This window comes from Mizuhopecten yessoensis, unplaced genomic scaffold (genome assembly GCF_002113885.1).
Source record: "Mizuhopecten yessoensis strain PY_sf001 unplaced genomic scaffold, ASM211388v2 scaffold523, whole genome shotgun sequence".
Taxonomy (NCBI): domain Eukaryota; kingdom Metazoa; phylum Mollusca; class Bivalvia; order Pectinida; family Pectinidae; genus Mizuhopecten; species Mizuhopecten yessoensis.
Window position 1 is genome coordinate 847,837 of NW_018403589.1, and position 20,683 is coordinate 868,519.

General features: G+C 36.8%; 1 protein-coding gene across 5 annotated transcripts in view; it reads left to right on the forward strand.

Moving 5' to 3' along the window:
• Nucleotides 1-20,683, forward strand: part of LOC110450297 (echinoderm microtubule-associated protein-like 2) — an 86,581-nt gene that overhangs the window by 32,981 nt on the left and 32,917 nt on the right. Inside the window, exon 1 of one of the 5 annotated variants that reach the window (XM_021497787.1) lies at nt 11,914-12,025. The exons of the other annotated variants lie outside the window; for them this stretch is intronic. Coding sequence (XP_021353462.1) covers nt 11,957-12,025 — 69 coding nt within the window. The 5' untranslated portion in view covers nt 11,914-11,956. Of the gene's footprint in view, nt 1-11,913; nt 12,026-20,683 lie in introns of those variants that run through there. 5 annotated transcript variants of the gene reach the window in all.

Genomic DNA, 20,683 nt, shown 5'->3' on the forward strand with positions numbered 1-20,683 from the left:
GGTCCATACCAGCAAGTCTAAGTTAACCATGTAGTGTAATTAAGTTTTCCAAGGGTAAGGGAGGTCCATACCAGCAAGTCAAAGTTAACCATGGAGTGTAATTAAGTTTTCCAAGGGTAAAGGAGGTCCATACCAGCAAGTCTAAGTTAACCATGTAGAGTAATTAAGTTTGCCAAGGGTAAGGGAGGTCCATACCAGCAAGTCTTTGTTAACCATGTAGTGTAATTAAGTTTGCCAAGCGGAAAGGAGGTCCATACCAGCAAGTCTAAGTTAACCATGTAGTGTAATTAAGTTTTCCAAGGGGAAGGGAGGTCCATACCAGCAAGTCTAAGTTAACCATGTAGTGTAATTAAGTTTTCCAAGGGTAAGGGAGGTCCATACCAGCAAGTCTTAGTTAACCATGTAGTGTAATGAAGTTTTCCAAGGGTAAGGGAGGTCCATACCAGCAAGTCTAAGTTAACCATGTAGAGTAATTAAGTTTTCCAAGCGGAAGGGAGGTCCATACCAGCAAGTCTAAGTTAACCATGTAGTGTAATTAAGTTTTCCAAGGGTAAGGGAGGCCCATGCCAGCAAGTCTAAGTTAACCATGGAGTGTAATTAAGTTTTCTAAGGGTAAGGGAGGTCCATGCCAGCAAGTCTAAGTTAACCATGGAGTGTAATTAAGTTTTCCAAGGGTAAGGGAGGTCCATACCAGCAAGTCTAAGTTAACCATGGAGTGTAATTAAGTTTTCCAATGGTAAGGGAGGTCCATACCAGCAAGTCTAAGTTAACCATGTAGTGTAATTAAGTTTTCCAATGGTAAGGGAGGTCCATACCAGCAAGTCTAAGTTAACCATGTAGTGTAATTAAGTTTTCCAAGGGTAAGGGAGGTCCATACCAGCAAGTCTAAGTTAACCATGGAGTGTAATTAAGTTTTCCAATGGTAAGGGAGGTCCATACCAGCAAGTCTAAGTTAACCATGTAGTGTAATTAAGTTTTCCAATGGTAAGGGAGGTCCATACCAGCAAGTCTAAGTTAACCATGTAGTGTAATTAAGTTTTCCAAGGGTAAGGGAGGTCCATACCAGCAAGTCTAAGTTAACCATGGAGTGTAATTAAGTTTTCCAAGGGTAAGGGAGGTCCATACCAGCAAGTCTAAGTTTACCATGGAGTGTAATTAAGTTTTCCAAGGGTAAGGGAGGTCCATACCAGCAAGTGTAAGTTAACCACGGAGTGTAATTAAATTTTCCAAGGGTAAGGGATTTCCATACCAGCAAGTCTAAGTTAATCATGTAGTGTAATTAAGTTTTCCAAGGGTAAGGGAGGTCCATGCCAGCAAGTCTAAGTTAACATTGTAGTGTTCCGAAGGATTGGGTGATGTAAATACCAGCAATGTAGTTTAGAGGTCAAGTTGATATATGTCAAAGGGAATACTACTTTCTGTAAAATTGTTTCAGACTGTCCCTTGGTATTTAAGTAAATATGTAAAATAAGTATTATCTTGTGAAACTTAACCGCAACGGCTTATTAAATGATGTACATTGATTATTTCACAGACTGCTACGTTCTCTGTAAACATTATACAAACGATTACAAATGCATTTTCTGAAGACATTATAAGATTTATGTTTTCCGTATTAATATTACGATATGAAGTAAGAGCCGATAACTTTTGCCAAATTATTTATGTACACAAAGAAATCGTCTGCGATGCATTACAACCTTGTTCCATCCTCAATTCACTGGGACTGGGTAATGCTAAAACATGGTTGATTATATTACTACATTTTCATAGTAAATCGTATTGATGTCATTGCTTTCAAAAATAAGTTTAACCGAAAATGTCTAGTTTACCCTATAAAATAAAACCTTCTGTATAATCAAAGAGTTATCCACATCAGCAAAACATACAAAAGCAGATTTTCCTTGATTTTTCTGTTGTTCATTATACCCTACAACTGATATTGGTGGTCTTATCAGTGATATTTATCTAATAAAACCGCCGTATCTAACACACCATCGTACTAGGATACAATAGTACTCTGATTATTTCTTACAGATCTTCTAAATCCGTTGCTTCCAAGCTTTTTAACTACAAACGAACGCTACAACAACTTATTAAGATGACCTTAGATTTACCCTTCCGCATGACCTTATTCTTTATCCCCATACAACTATGGTCCATCTGGATATATAGTAACTGCCAGTCTAAAATATTATCCAAAATGCAAACCTACGAATGCATTTAATGAAAGGTAATAAGTATTGATGTAAAACGACTATCAGGTGGCGGTTTATCAGCCCGGACGTCTGAACCTCACTCAACATACTATATATGATAGGTATGTTATGTTGTCTGTAGACAAGCATCTAATAGATTAATCTTTGTATGCAAGCACTATTCCCGGTTCGCAATAAGTACTTGGCTTGCTTACTAAGGAAATGCTGATTTATATTCCATGTTTTCCTTCAGACGGAATACTTACTGATCGCGACTCTGTATTACAATCTTTCCGAATACCATGTAATAATAAGGATACAGCCTGATCGTTTGTATTTGCTTACGCAACTTTATATTAATCCTTATAAACAACGTTTTATAACTGGCCTAATTAGTTTATAAGTCATACGCTTATCATTTCCATTCTTATCAGGGTTACATTCGTATAATGACTCTTTTTAAAAAATGGACGTTATTAAACGTTCATTTTAAGGAAGTCAGAAGGTCTTTTAATCAATCTTGATCATCCTCTCCTCAATTTTTTTTTTTTGTGACTTTTCTACTCTTTTTACAACCATACCTCATACCATACTAAATGTGTTCGTTCACTGTTTACTAGATCTTTCCTTTCCAAGAAAGGCGAACGACGAAAACGACACAAGGCTGTAAACAATTTGGGAACATATTTAAGTGGAAAACACGACAAAGGCTTACATGCAATGTCCTGATGATGAATTCGTGAGAATGACAGAGTTCCTCGTTGACGATATCTTTGTTAAGTTCGATGACAGAATAATACAGCAGGCTGAAGGCATTCTCGACGTGCCCATCTTCTGTTTTCACCTGCGCCTGAATGATTGAAGAGCCTATCAGGACTATATTGACGATGTATTATTTGTAACTGATAAGAAATTGATTTACCACGATCGTACATATATGCCCTCAAGAACGTGAAACTTAGAGCAAGATACACCCTTTTACTTCAGCACTTCCCTTGATCATAAGTACCGACAGACGAGATTACAACACGGGGTTTCACGAGATGTAGGTTGTAAGTTTTCTGGTCAGCACTGAGACCTCATTCGGAAATAGACTATTTCCTGGTATGATATGAAGGTCGATGTTTCTGATAACTTGGATTTGACCAAGATTTAATGGCGGGTGTCGTCGATGAGACAGAAGACACTAATCCTCTTGAGACAGAAGACACTAATCCTCTTGAGACAGAAGACACTAATCTCTTGAGAGAAAAGACACCCTCTTGAGACAGAAGACACTATTCCTCGTGAGACAGAAGACACTAATCTCTTGAGACAAAAGACCCCCTCTTGAGACAGAAGACACTAAGCCTCTTGAGACAGAAGACACTAAACCTCTTGAGACAGAAGACACTATCCCTCTTGAGACAGAAGACACTAAACCTCTTGAGACAGAAGACACTATTCCTCTTGAGACAGAAGACACTAATCTCTTGAGACAAAAGACACCCTCTTGAGACAGAAGACACTATTCCTCTTGAGACAGAAGACACTAATCTTCTTGAGACAGAGGACACTAATCTCTTGAACACCCTGTCTTATTTTCCTTATTAACTATCAAAGGTTTCTATTTAAATATTTCTTTGTTAATAATTTGGTCTAGTTGATGGATTTTGCGATCGCATTCGGTTCTGTTGACAGTTTGTATTCTCTTGTTAGACATTGTGAGGTTCTGTTGCCAGTTTGTATTATCTTGTTAGACATTGTGAGGTTTTGTAGGTGGAGGAAAACTGGAGTACCCAGAGAAAAAACATCGACCTACTGTCAGTACCTGGAGACTGCCACACCTATATCTCGACCCCACGACCCAGTGGTGGAGGGCTAGGGGTAGCAGAATGAATGATAAGCATTGGAATGTTCATCTGGATATGTTTTTCGAAAATGTATTTGTTTTTGGAAAAAGTGATTTTGCTTGTTACTGCTTAGCCCTGATGATATCTGTTTGCTGCGCTTTTATACCAGTGTTACATCACCGGAAGGTGTAAGATAGCACACAAGTGCAGTACGGTTGGAAACTGAACAAACGAGGGTTATAGACCATCCCACGTCGGTGCGAAATTACAAGCGAAAGTGAGCGTAACCCCTGGATATCGAGGATGACAATGGTGTGGCATATCTTTCTATCCAAGTTCGAGTCTCCTGCGTCATGGTTCATTGGTGTGTATATCACATAGTTAGAACAGGCACAGCACATCGGTGAAAACAATCGCTATCATCAGAGGATGCTTGTTCACGCCATTAGTTCACTTATAACTGATAAATAGGTTCCCAAAGGAAATCATTTTCACTGTTAGTATTACCGATGCATGAATTACTTTTATTTTATTTAAATGCGACAGTTTATTTGTATTTAATACCATTTAAAGCGTTAAAAGCGCCGGTAAACAAATTATGTTTCTGGTTAACAGATCACAGATGTGTCCTTATATCGACAATCTTAACATCGTAATTGATTGATCTTTACTAGAACAAATAAGGTACAAAAGCTGTTCTGTGCATCAGTGCGATCCTATCACAGAGTGTATGGCTTTCCGAGTGATAAAGTGTTGTGATGTTATGGGTATCGGAGGAATGTGTTGTGATGTTATGGGTATCGGAGGAATGTGTTGTGATGTTATGGGTATCGGAGGAATGTGTTGTGTAATAAATGGATGAATTCTCAAATGAGTTATAGAGAATACCCTGGTGTGGGTTTTCGCATGTATGTGTACGGATGCCAAGGTAACCCCTGCCTGAATTATGTATGACGATCTGTAAGGTGTGGATTGTCTACGGCAATCATACAGGCATAACCAGGACGACATAGCAGGCTCGTACTGTTCAAGCGGAACGATGCCATTAAAAATATTTTTTTAAATAAGTCCTGTCCCTCTGCACCCTGGGTTTTCCTAAGTACAGTAACAAATGTAGCACAGTTGGGCCAGGTCACTTTCCTTGACCATGTAACTCAATTGGTCATTTCAACAGTGAAACAATCGTAAGTAAAGGTTCCAATCCCGGTCTTATCAGCGTAAAGTTTACAATCGGAACACTTTGGTTAATAATATTTAGTGGTTTTTTTTTATCTTTAGTAATTCTCACTTATTTACCCTCAACGTATGGTTTTCTTTTCAGAAATGATTTACCGCCGATAAAGTTACTCCGGACAAAAACAGTTACTAATGATTAGTAATAGTTTTTGGTAGTGGTATGGGGATTTATAAAGTATGAAATTGCTGCTATACACTTGGTTCGCCGAGAACTCGGATTGGCCGACCTACGTTGGCTTGGCCTCCTTTGTCAGGAGGTACCTGTAACGGACTTCTACCACCAGCATTGTTCAGACCTGAACTGGACATATCGACGGTGATCGGGTTCATTGGGTGCTTTAAAGATGCGTTTAGAGTGTGCAGGCCTTGCGTCCGAATCCCGGTCTGGTTGTTCTTATTTACCACGTCTTTACAAAATATCAATGGCACTCCTTTCCGATCTGGTCGATCAGTTTTTAAAATAATCGTATATTTATTCACAATACCTATCAGCTTCTGAGTTTCCCTATTAGAAGTCACTTTGTATGCATCTCTTGGGAATTACCTCTGTGTACTGGAATTTTCGTATGTTTTAGTACGCATGAGCAGCTAGCGACACCGGAAGTAATTAATATTGACGAGCCGTCATCTACACAAAGTCTCCACGCTATATCTCGTTATTGATTGGATTTCATTATGTAGCGATAACAATTTATGTATTTGAAATGAAAAACGAGTAATTACAGATCCATATTTTTTACTCACGCATTGTGGTTAATAACTAGTGACTGGGTACATAATCGTCACAAGTATGGTGGCTGTCTGGTAGACGTCCACTTCAGATGGGAATTCCAACCAACCATTACATTATAATTAGTGGTTAGAAATGAAAGAGTTTTATCCCTATATGTGTTAATGGCATTTACTCAATTCCTCCTCCTCCTCCTTCTCGTCCTCCTCCTCCTCCTCGTCCTCGTCCTCGTCCTCCTCCTCCTCCTCCTCCTCCTCAACCTCTTCCTCCTCCTCATCCTGACATCTTTTCATATGATAAACATGTCTTTAATCGACACTTCAGTCAGTTTCGTATTTTTATGAAGATTTTATTCAGATATAATGATGATGATATCCTGGTGTGATAACGCGATTTAGAAAACCATCGCATTCACTCTAATGTTACAACCGAAGATACATCAGACTCTTCTCATTCATCTGTACATCTTGGCGTTTATGACAGTTAGGATATTGTGGGAGAAAATCAACCAATAATTCCAGTGTGTCGAAGACGAGGATTTCTCAACCCTCGGAATAAGATATTTGATGTTAAGCCCTCTATTTTTTTATCAAACAGGATTGATTAATTCTATTCAATCACCCCATTACCAAGTTCCCTGCTATAAACTACAGCAAAAAACAAGAAAGGTCACCTTACCTTTACACTCTATGGCAATTTACTACAGTATGTCAATAAGGAACCCCTCACTAATAAACTCAATTGCATTGTACTAAAGTATGACAATAGTGGTCACGTCACTACCAAACTCTATGACATTTACATACAGTAAGACAATAATGGTCACGTCACTACCAAACTCTATGACATGTACATACAGTACGACACTTATGGTCACGTCACTACCAAACTCTATGATACATGTATTTACCTCTCTTACCTTTTTTTTTACATCAATGACACTTCTTACATCATGACAAACTTAATCACCTCACTGCTCTTTACTATTTGACAAAGTTATATTTACCATTCCTTCCATCAGTGTTAGCACCCCCTTAGACAAACTCACTACTTTGACAGAGGGTTTTGCCTGAAAGTCATTAATTTACGCTGCAGAAATTGTAAAGACGTCTACACAAACTAATTACCCACTAACGCTGTCTACCTTGACGACATGCTTAACGGTGCCCCAGATCGTCGCTCGTCTACATTTTTGTCTTTCAAACTTATTTGTCTCAACACCTTTGCATTACAATGGTATACTGAGATATATAAATATAAAGATTTCATTTACAGTAATTAGCATGCGTGGTTATATAGAGGGATACAGTATAATAGAAACGGAGATGTACTGCAGTTACATATAATAAATACTTTCATGCAGGGGAACAGACAGAATTTTCTTTTGTTGATAAAAGTACATATTTTTTTAGGAATGCTTTTCTTTTAGATGACATTATAACCTTAACCGATAATACACTATGACGTCTAATTAACATAGAGGATAGAGAAAATTTCCTTTCTTTGTCTAATGCCGGGCATTCAAATATATAATGGAATTCTACCCGCTGCCCGGTTTTGGACAGAAAACATCAACACATCAATCATTTTTTAATCAATCATTCTTATAGTCTTCCTTATAAATGAACAATATATTTTGAGCCGACACACTTGTTGGTTATTGTCTAACCATACAGATTCATTGACGAAGTAACTTCCATATTTCATGGTAGGCTAAGGTGTAAATAACGTTTTATACATAAAACAAAACAGGTCAATGAAAAAACATTTTATGTAAGAAAATTATGAAAACACGAAATAATGATATTTCGGCAAATATCGTTAACTGAACAAATTTAGAGCAGCATGAAGGTGATAAAAACAGCTTATACGGAGTTGAATAACAAATCTTTATTCCGAGATAGTTGATAGAACAGCACTGACGGGTTAATAGATTACCAATACTGTAAAATATTACCTATCGACGGGTTCAGGTTTAAATAATCGATTACCATTTTATTTCTTGTTAAAAGATAACGTCACAAGGTGGTTCTGATCAAATAAAATAAAATAAAAAGTTTTATTTAACGTCGGTATGGTTAAAAACAATACAACATTAGCTCTAATGGGCTATTAAAACCGACACATAAAATGACATGCACAGTTACACAATAAATATTTGGCAAAACATATTAAAAGATAAGCACTATCTAATAGAGAGGTGACATAAGTAGAGGTAAGCTTTAGTTAAAAACATGTATAACTGTATTGTGAGCCTATGTGATTTGTCTGCATGTGTTGCATTTGCATTTTGGCCGATACCAGCTGTTTATTAGTGTCTTAAATTGTGTTAGTGTAGTTGTTGTTCTGAGGTGGTCTGGTAGGGCATTCCATATTTTAGGTGCTTCAGATCGAAATGAGTGTTTACCATACTTTGTAGTCATAACATGTGGTGTATCTGCTGTTTGTGATATCTGAATGTGGATGATTTTTCTGTGATGTTGATAAGGTCGTGTAATTATGTTGGTGTCTGTTTATATGTGATTTTAAATACTTCTATTGCAAAATTCGTCTGATTTTGAGTGAAGGTAATTTTGAACGGGCTAGTAAATTTTCATATGTAATTTCTTCTTCATCGTAAATAAATTTTAAAGCCCTTTCTTGGATTTTTTCCATTTTTTGTGTGTTTGTCTCACCGCAAAAGTGCCATGTAAGTGGACAGAAATTAAAATTTAAGAGAATAAATGAATGGTATATTGTAAGTTTGCCTAATCTGTTAAGGTGTTTTCCTATACTTTTGAGTGAGTTGAGCTGTCTAGATGCTTTTTTGCAGATGTTTGCTTGCATATGATTGTTTGCAAATCAGTGAATAAGTGAATTGCAGTCTGTTTGTAGTAAAGTTTTGACTGTGTCTAGTGAAGTGTATGCTTTACTAATTGTATTGTCATCAGCGTAGTTGTAGAGTTTAGTGTTGTATGATGTGGAAAATGTCGTTTATGGAAATGTTGAACAGAATTGGGCCTAAAATTGATCCCTGAGGGACTCCTTTGTATAGTTTCTGAAAAGTACTTTCCTAATTTCCTAATTTGACATTTTGTTTTCTGTTTTTGAGGTAATTTGACAATAGTTCTCAAGCCGAAATAGAAAGTCCATAATTTTGTAGTTTTAGTAGAAGGAGGTTGTGAGGCAGACAGGCAAAAGCCTTTTGGAGATCCATAACTATGCAGCCTACATGCTTGTTCTGGTCAAGTGTCATTTTCCAATCCTCTATGACTCGCAATAATGCTGTCTGACATCCATATCCAGCTCTGAATGGAGAGAGGTAGGGATGAAAAACACCATCAAAGAAGTCACTGAGTTGGGAGTGTATGGATCTCTCAAATACTTTGGAGAGTGCTGGGAGTATACTTACCGGTCTGTAATTTCCTTTCTCAGGGGTGCTGTTCTTTTTGTGTATTGGTCTGACTTGTGCCGTTTTTAGTGTGTCTGGAAATGTTGATGTAGTGAGAAAGAGATTTACAAGTGTGGTGACTGGTTTAATAATGCTGGGCTGTGCTTGTCGTAGTAGTTTGCGTGAAATATTGTCGTGTCCTGTTGCTTTTCTAGGGTTTATTTTGTTGAACTGTTTGTTTATGAAATCTTCGTCTACAGGTTGGAATGTGAAGTGTTTATCTTGTTGTCTGTTTTTGGTGGTTAGGCTAGGGTGTTCATCATTTATGGGGCGGCTGTTTGATCCAATATTCTTTGCCACATTTATGAAAAAAAAATTAATGATGTCGGCTACTTCGTTTTGTTTGTTGATTATCCTACCCTGTTCTTCTAATATAATGTCTACTTGGTTTTGGCAGCCTTTGTTTGTTATAAACGGTTTTATTGTTTTCCAGAAGTTCTGGTTGTTTTGGCCCCCTGTGCATCTGTCTATAAAGTAGGGTTTTATTGATTGTTTGGTGAGTTTGGTGACTTTGTTTCTCTGTGTTCTATATTTTCCCAGTTGTGTTTGGTGCGGTTTGAGAGGAACTTGTTGTGAAGCATCTTTTTGTGATATATTTCTTTTTTTGTTTGTTCATGAAGGGTGCTTTGATCGGGACGTGTTTGTTTATTATTTCTGTTATCGTGTTACTGAAATGGTTGTATGCTAATGTTGCATTCTGTAGGTCTGTGTTAAAATGTTCAATGTTAAAATCTTTAAAACTCCTATATGTTATCAATGACTGTTTCCTCAAAGATCTTTTGCTTTAGAATTGAAATGATATCAAATTATGTACATCGGTGATACCAGTATTAAAATTACATATTTTCCCAGTTAATAATGGTTTGTTGGTTAAAATCACATCAATTAATGTTGGTTCAGTGTTTTTCGGGTGGCAAGTTGGTTTTTTAACTATGGTCAAATAAAAAATATCACACATATTCTGCAAAGGCTGACCAAAAATCATGTTAGGAGGTCTATATACACCTTGACTAAGCCATTTAACATTATTTGAATTTAGTTCAATAGAGTTGATTCCATATTTCCAAAGTCCATTTCTTTAACATGATGACCTGGCGGCAAGTCTGATCGGAAGTATGCCGCTATTCCTCCTTCGTGAGAATGCCTATCGGTATTTTTTTCCACTGAATTGCGAGTCCGGGAAACTGTCGTCTAATTTTGTTTAGCATATAAAAAGTAAGTCAACAATATAATGGTCAAGGAGTTCTTTGATATATTCAAATTTATGTCTCAAACTGTTAATATTTAGATACGCATATATATAAAGTTTGAAGGATGTTTCTTACGAGCTTCCTGTAGTTCTGTAAACACGGAAAGGGAAGGGAGATCACTCTCATCGTCTTCCGATGAATTATCTGTATTTAATGTAGTAGTAGAGCAATCGGCGAATGGAAATACAAACATATCTTCCGTTGTACAAGGAGTACAGTGCCAATCACAGTTTTCAAGGGATAGATAATGTTTGTAAAGTTGTAGCGAGATGTCCGCGCATTGTACATGGTACCAGTTGGAGCAAATATCACATAGTACCGCTCGATGGTTTTTAGCCACTGGTCGTTCGCATGTCCCACATGGATATTTTATAGGCCCTGGATTTGTACATTGACCACAGAGTAGAATATTAATCACTAAAAGGTAGGTGGTGGTAGACGGATGGTACTTGTACATTTTGGTCACCTTGTGTGTCAGTCCGCCATTTTTTGTGGTAAGTTCATTGGGCAAAGTTGGATTCAATTTGTTAATGGCATATGTCCGAAAACCCGACTCCAAGATGGAGGTATCGCTTGAGCAGGTGTTTTTTTGCTCTGCTCATCAGGAGACACAGGCACGTCTTAGATTTGTACTAACGATCGTAGGATCAAACATATTGTGGTAGTCAGTAGGATTCCGCGACTCCCCGCCATCTTGACCGGAAACATCTTGATATGTTCCAGGCGATTAGTTCATGTTTAGATAATCGATTACCATTTCAAATAGATTATGATTTTCGGAATAAAAAATACAACCATTGTCATTTCAACAATTGTTTAATTTTGAATCAAATTTCACCTCATACCTTCGTGTTCAGTCGCGCGGCTCATGCCTGTGTAAAGTAACGATACAATACAAACGACAACCCTAATTTAACAGCGAATGTCCCCGGTGCCACCAATATTCTGACACTCATTAGGCCATGTGCTTCATCGAGGCTGCTAATTCATATTTTAATTATTTACATGGAATAAGAACTATTTTATACTGGCACCATAGATTACTTTCATCACTTCGCGCCGCTGCAACGTGTCAAGTGTAAAAACCGTTTTATTTTTTTCTACAAACATTAACGCATGAGGAACTTCACTATTGGTAAAACGTGATTGCCTAGCAACGGGACGCAGGCTGCTGTGCCATGTCACAGCATGTAGCTACATGGGTGTAACCGTAAATTGTTATCAATAAGAACGGAGCCAGTCGTATGGACAAGTAATTCGGAAGGATTAGGAATCATAAAATGGCAGATCGAGACCACCAAATCGGCCGATATGTGGATGAAAATTTGCATATAGAAAACTTGTCAGTGGTGAGTTACCTTTTTAGTATTTTTGGTGGGTAAAGCAGCTATAAGTTTTGACGTGATGAATCTGTCTCTGGTTTTTTTTCATTATGATGTTTATCATGAAACGTTTTGATCTCGTGTTTTGAAAGTTTACATAAATAATACTTTTAGTCTTTGTTTTAAACTAACCCCGCTTTCTTTAAAATATATCTGTCCGTTTGTTAGTTTGAAACCCATAATCTTCTTTAAAGTCAGTAAAGTTTGATGTTGTATATTCTTAGAATTCAACAACATCCTATAGAGCATGTTATTTACAGACATTTCTGTTGAATTTTATCTCAGCTCCGGATTCCCACAAATCTGAGAACGTCATATCTGTTCAGGGAGAGGTAGTCCGTCTGGTCTTAAAATATTTAACGCCCGTCCGCCTACTTTTATGATTAATAATTAATATCTCATTTGCATTAAGTCGAATTTTACACCACAGACAGTAACACGTATTATATAAGAAGGAAATGGAGGAACTAATAAGTGTCTTCACTGTGATTTTATGATCATGAAACGTAATAATCAATAAGATACGTGTATGATGTATGCTTTAGTTATTCAAAACTTGGTGCACCTTTGTCGTTTTTCTTTTAAATATTTCATAACACAAAGTGGTCCCCAAAGTTGAACGTCACAAATACAAGTTTAAATTAACATTTACGTTTTTAGTCCAAATTGTTAATTTGTAAAGTTTTAAAGGGCTAATTAGCACTTTTCTCTTACGCTACATTCCTTGCGTATTTTTTAATTTGTTTGATCTGACGAAATAGCTTTATGGTGCAGCAAAATGTGTCCTTTCTTACTTATATCATCAACATACTACAGTTTTAAATAAGTACTTCCTTCATTACATCGCAAGTGATAATTTCACTAACCGTCGTTTGTAATGCTGTGGAAATGTGTCAAGTGCAGGGAAACTATAGGGTGTATTGTTAGATTCTCCCTGTAAATTCCTTCAAAGACTGTCCGTATAATTTCTTCAAGCAGAAGATTTACCTAGGCACTTTTAAACTCACTATTGTTGGGAAATACATATACATATAAACCTAGGTCGAAGGAAAAAGGAACACTCTTAACAATAAAAGCTTGTTTCGAGACGTATTAAAAAGATTTCCTCACATTCCAGATATACCTAAGGGTTGTAGTTTTGTTACCAGATTGGAGTATATTTTCTCAAGCTTTTTGATTGCCCATCCGCAGGGTCACAACAGAGGGTCAATGCCTAACCTTACAACCAACACTAAGTACCATTAACCTGTAACAACTCTTAATGACATCAAATCCCTAACATCATCTTTTCTTAAAAATAAACTAACCCTTAACATCAACAGCCCAATACACCAACCAACCCTTGACATCATCAGCCCAATACACCAACCAACCCTTAACATCATCAGCCGACCAATGCACCAACCAACCCTTAACATCAACAGCCAAATACACCAACCAACCCTTAACATCATCAGTCCAATACACCAACCAACCCTTAACATCAGCCGACCAATACACGAACCAACCTTTAACATCAACAGCCAAATACACCAACCAACCCTTAACATCAGCCGACCAATACACCAACCAACCCTTAACATCTTTAGCCCAATACACCAACCAATCCTTAACATCAGCCGACCAATACAACAACCAACCTTTAACATCATCAGCCCAATACACCAACCAACCCTTAATATCAGCCGACCAATACACCAACCAATCTTTAACATCATCAGCCCAATACACCAACCAACCCTTAACATCAGCCGACCAATACACCAACTAACCCTTAACATCAGCCGACCAATACACCAACCAACCCTTAACATCAACAGCCCAGTACACCAACCAACCTTTAACATCATCAGCCCAATACACCAACCCACCTTTAACATCAACAGCCCAATACACCAACACACCTTTAACATCATCAGCCCAATACACCAACCAACCCTTAACATCAGCCGACCAATACACTAACCAACCTTTAACATCAGCCGACCAATACACCAACCAACCCTTAAAATCAACAGCCCAATACACCAACCCACCTTTAACATCATCCATCTCTAACAACAATGAACCCTCAACAATATCAAGTTCTTTAACATCACCCAACCTTGTCATCACAAACCCTTCACATCATCAACCCGTAACACTGCCCAATCCTTATTATCACACAACCCTTACACAACCCTACTCTTAACATCAAAAAACCCTTATCAACAAACAACCCTTAACACTACCCTACACTTAAACTCACACAATCCTTGTCATCATACAACCCTTAACATCACATACGAATTACAACACACAACCCTTAGCATCCTCAACCCTTAGCACTACCCTACTCTTAACATCACACAATCCTTGTCATCACACAACCCTTAACATCACATAAGAATTAACATCACACAACCCTTGGCATCCTCAACCCTTAGCACTATACTACTCTTAACATCACACAATCCTTGTCATCATACAACCCTTAACACTAAACAACCCTTAACACTACCCTACTCTTAACTTTACACAACTCTTAACATCATAAACTCTTCACATCACAAACCCTAAACACCACCAACCCTAAACATAATCAACTCTTAACATCATCTCGTCCTCCTGATATTTTTGCTGATGATAAAAAGAAAATGCTAACCCAGAGCTCTTAACTAAACACGAGTTGATATAAATGTCATGGAACGACTATACAGTACCTCCATAAGATTATTATACGCAGGGCTTCCCCGAGATTTCAGTGGTCAAAACTGGACATTGCAAGCAGAACTCGACCATCATATTGCCGTGGTATAACTTTTGGAAGGCCAGAGAACGCATTTAGACCCATTTATTTTGTATTTTTTTCCCGACCAGCCCCTTTAACATATGTTTCGTTATTATGAATATTTCATACAAGAAATGTGACCTCAGAATAGCTAATGGATGCCTTGGGTACGAGATCAACCAACAGTATGGTTTATGCATGACTTGGGACCATGGGATATCATTACTAAACGATATCTAGAGTCATTGAAATGACACGGGTTCAGTATTTTACGATAAATATTTATTATTATTGATGCCATTTCTTAGGTTTTTTCCTTGACGATCAGGTTTGAATTTCATGGAAATGTACAGAAATGATAATTACACTGTGGTACTTGTGTTCATTGTACTTATTCAAATCTAAAAGCGCGATTATTTTCTATTTGCAAAATACCTTAATAAGGACTTTCAATTATTCGAACTAACATTCTTTATTATTAATTGAAGCCAAACTATGTAAAATGTCAAGTGGAAACCGAGCATACGTGCTACAACATATACTTTGCTCTGAGCATCAGGGGCCGAAATGGCTGTTTGGTTAAGGCGTCCAACCGGGTAATCAAGCTTTCCTCCACCACCAAAGCTTGGCACGTCTTTAAATGACCATTTATGTATCTTTTACATGAACAAGTATGCTAGCATGTACTATACTTATGATTGGTACCTCGTACACTAAATCATTGTTAATCAACCCCCGTGAGAACGGATAACATTCTGTCCTAGCTACGATTTGATATATTTTCCATCACAAATTTGCAATGAAGGGATTAGATGCCATCAGCACCAGTGAAACATTCCATTATACATTAATGTGAGCAAACACATTCTACTATACACTTGAGCATATCTTTACGATGTGAATTCACCAATAATGACTGTTGTATCAATGTGAGTTCACTAATAATGACTGTTGTATCAATGTGGGTTCATCAATAATGACTGTTGTATCAATGTGAGTTCGCCAATAATGACTGTTGTATCAATGTATCAAAGTAAGTTTACCAATAATGACTGTGGTATCAATGTGAGTTCACCAATAATGACTGTTGTATCAATAGATCAATGTATCAATGTGAGTTCACCAATAATGACTGTTGTATCAGTGAGAGTTCACTAATAATGACTGTGGTATCAATGTGAGTTCACCAATAATGACTGCTGTAGCAATGTGAGTTCACCAATAATGACTGTTGTATCAATGTGAGTTCACCAATAATGACTGCTGTGGCAATGTGAGTTCACCAATAATGACTGTTGTATCAATGTGAGTTCACCAATAATGGCTGTTGTATCAATGTGAGTTCACCAATAATGACTGCTGTATCAATGTGAGTTCACCAATAATGACTGTTTTATCAATGTGAGTTCACCAATAATGACTGTTGTATTAATGTGAGTTCACTTATAATGACTGATGTATCAATGTGAGTTCACCAATAATGACTGTTGCATCAATGTGAGTTCACCAATAATGACTGTTGTATTAATGTGAGTTCACTTATAATGACTGATGTATCAATGTGAGTTCACCAATAATGACTGTTTTATCAATGTGAGTTCACCAATAATGACTGCTGTGGCAATGTGAGTCCACCAATAATGACTGTTGTATCAATGTGAGTTCCCCAATATTGACTGTTGTATCAATGTGAGTTCACTAATAATGACTGTTGTATCAATGCGAGTTCACCAGTAATGACTGTTGTATCAATAGATCAATGTATCAATGTGAGTTCACCAATAATGACTGGTTGTATCAATGTGAGTTCACCAATAATGACTGCTGTGGCAATGTGAGTCCACCAATAATGACTGTTGTATCAATGTGAGTTCCCCAATATTGACTGTTGTATCAATGTGAGTTCACTAATAATGACGGTTGTATCAATGCGAGTTCACCAATAATGACTGTTGTATTAATGTGCGTTCACTTATAATGACTGTTGTATCAATGTGAGTTCAGCAATAATGACTGTTGTATCAATGTGAGTTCACCAATAAAGACTGTTGTATCAATGTGAGTTCACCAATAATGGCTGTTGTATCAATGTGAGTTCACCAATAATGACCGTTGTATCAATGTGAGTTCACCAATAATGACTGTTCTATCAATGTGAGTTCACCAATAATGACTGTTGTATTAATGTGAGTTCACTTATAATGACTGTTGTATCAATGTAAGTTCACCAATAATGACTGTTGTATCAATGCGAGTTCACCAATAATGACTGTTGTATTAATGTGAGTTCACTTATAATGACTGTTGTATCAATGTGAGTTCACCAATAATGACTGTTGTATCAATGTGAGTTCACCAATAATGACTGTTGTATCAATGTGAGTTCACTTATAATGACTGTTGTATCAATGTGAGTTCATCAATAATGACTGTTGTATCAATAGATCAATGTATCAATGTGAGTTCACCAATAATGACTGTTGTATCAATGTGAGTTCACTAATAATGACTGTTGTATCAATGCGAGTTCGCCAGTAATGACTGTTGTATCAATAGATCAATGTATCAATGTGAGTTCACCAATAATGACTGTTGTATCAATGTGAGGTCACCAATAATGACTGTTGTATCAATGTGAGTTCACCAATAATGACTGGGGTATTAATGTGAGTTCACTAATAATGACTGTTGTATCAATGTGAGTTCACCAATAATGACTGTTGAATCAATGTTAATTCACCAATAATGACTGTTGTATCAATGTGAGTTCATCAATAATGACTGTTCTATCAATGTGAGTTCACCAATAATGACTGTTGTATCAATCTGAGTTCACTAATAATGACTGTTGTATATGCGAGTTCACCAGTCATGACTGTTGTATCAATAGATCAATGTATCAATGTGAGTTCACCAATAGTGACTGTTGTATCAATGTGAGTTCACTAAAGTTCACTAATAATGACCGTTGTATCAATGTATCAAAGTGAGTTTACCAATAATGACTGTGGTATCAATGTGACTTCACTAATAATGACTGCTGTATATGCGAGTTCACCAGTCATGACTGTTGTATCAATGTGAGTTCACTAATAATGACTGTTGTATCAATGTATCAAAGTGAGTTTACCAATAATGACTGTGGTATCAATGTGACTTCACCAATAATGACTGTTGTATCAGTGTGAGTTCACTTATAATGACTGTTGTATCAATATGAGTTCACCAATAATGACTGTTGTATCAATCTGAGTTCACTAATAATGACTGTTGTATCAATGCGAGTTCACCAATAATGACTGTTGTATCGATGTGAGTTCACCAATAATGACTGTTGTATCAATGAGAGTTCACCAGTAATGACTGTTGTATCAATAGATCAATGTATCAATGTGAGTTAACCAATAATGACTGTTGTATCAGTGTGAGTTCACTTATAATGACTGTTGTATCAATGAGAGTTCACCAGTAATGACTGTTGTATCAATGTGAGCTCACTAATAATGACTGTTGTATGAATGCGAGTTCACCAATAATGACTGTTGTATCAATGCGAGTTCACCAGTAATGACTGTTTTATCAATAGATCAATGTATCAATGTGAGTTAACCAATAATGACTGTTGTATCAATGTGAGTTCACTAATAATGACTGTTGTATCAATGCGAGTTCACCAGTAAGGACTGTTTTATCAATAGATCAATGTATCAATGTGAGTTAACCTATAATGACTGTTGTATCAATGTGAGTTCACTAAGAATGACTGTTGTATCAATGTGAGTTCACTGTTGTATCAATGTGAGTTCACTGTTGTATCAATGTGAGTTCACTGTTGTATCAATGTGAGTTCACTAATAATGCCTGTTGTATCAATGTGAGTTCACCAATAATGACTGTTGTATCAATTTATTAAAGTGAGTTCACCAATATTGACTGTTGTATCAATGTGAGTTCACCAATAATGGCTGTTGTATAATTCAGATCTTCACACCATAGAGAATAGTTCTATGTGATAGAGATATCTTATAGACCCGCTGTAATGTTAATAGACCATACTCTGACCGATGAAATGTTACTTTTATGTTTATAATAAAGGCAGACAAGTAATTTCACGGAGGACCTTTTCTCTCAATAACATTATCACCCTTGAATTCAATACATAATATAAAAAAGCCTTCATAGAAATCTTGGTCTGTGAAGTAAATGATTCAAACAGACCTACAGTGTTTTTCTTGGTGATTGTCTATGGGTCTATCTCGTTCAATTCAAACACTCAATTTCCCTCAGATATCCGAAAGCATTGCAAAGGGCGGTGCAACAACTCATCAGAGAAGGACCCTTCTGATTTCTCGTTCTGTAACTCGTCCTATCGGTTAGCCATTATCAATGACCTCGCCATAATATTTTTCTATTAAAAATGTCTTTCATTAACATTTTTTTTTTTTAATATATTTATTGATTATTAGACTAGTCTAAATAATTTGAGAAACGGGACTTCGAGCAGGTAAATAATATGTCTGAATAGATTTAAGGTATAAAGCATTTAACCCAAATCGGGTTGAATAAGATCATGAATTTCAAAGCATTGCTTTACTTGACGGTTCCCTGTGTTTGATCCATAACTCTACAACAGAGTCTATATAAACAACGACCTATTACGCACACATACAACAGTCTTACCATGAGTATAACAATAAGAAAATCAATAACAGTAACGAGTATGGCATAACCAGAACGGATACAATCGTGACGTTTTAAATTTTACGACACTTTGCTTTCTGTCCGCAGTTTTACATAACGAACTTATTTTAAAGCTTGCCGTAAGAACAAGGTCTTTTTAGATGGATGAGTCCTATTCAGCGTGATTAGATGATATTGATGTCATAGAACATCTCAAAATGTATGAAGAAGACGTCTTTTAGCATACCTGTGAATACTGCTGTGAAGGTGTGAAACCAACACTATGCACGTGCGTGTGTAGATAACGTAAACCTACCTAGGGCTATTGTACAATAAAACTTCAAGGCAAACCGGAGTCAGTTTAATGTTTATTTAAGATCTGCACAATTGATTTAGCCGAGTGATTATAGTACACAATTCATTGTCTCGGTCACGAACACAGTAAACCGAGGTTATGTAACGAAATGATGAAGAAGATACATATATTGTGATAATACCAAACCCATTGATACGGCTGTGTCGGCCAGGGACGGTAATACAGGGAGGGTTCTGTATATACAATTAATATACACCGGCAGGGTATGGTGTATACAGCCGGTCGGTTCCCCCGAGGTATTGTACCAATAACTGTTAATGGCTCTAATGGATCATTTATAAAGCCATGCATTGATGACAGATATATTAAAATGTTCGAAATGTTTCAAAGCTGAACCTCTGTGGTTAGATGGAATCCTCTCCATGACATTATAATCCTTTTTCAGGTAACATTTTCGACATTACCTTTGCATAGCACATCTAACGCTGATGGGATCTGTATCGTCTTATACCAACATTACAGCATACTTATAGCGACAATGTATTGTACTCTTTTTAAGTCCATTCACAAAATCAGACACATCTTTGTAAACTTTATTTGGTATAATCATCAACTCGTCTTGACTTGTATTTCAGAGTGACAATCAGAATGTGGCCAGGATAATGATGTAAAAGTAGAAGTTTTTGTTTGTGGAAATGTTCGCGTTGTTAGTCTTTGGACTAATTTTCTCGTTGACAATGGTTCTTAAATATATACGTTCTATATAATCTTTAAGTAATTCTTCGAATATGGCTATTCTCGCGCTAACATTCTCAATTCGAAAAACAGAAGCATTTACACAGCACGGAATTTCCACTTT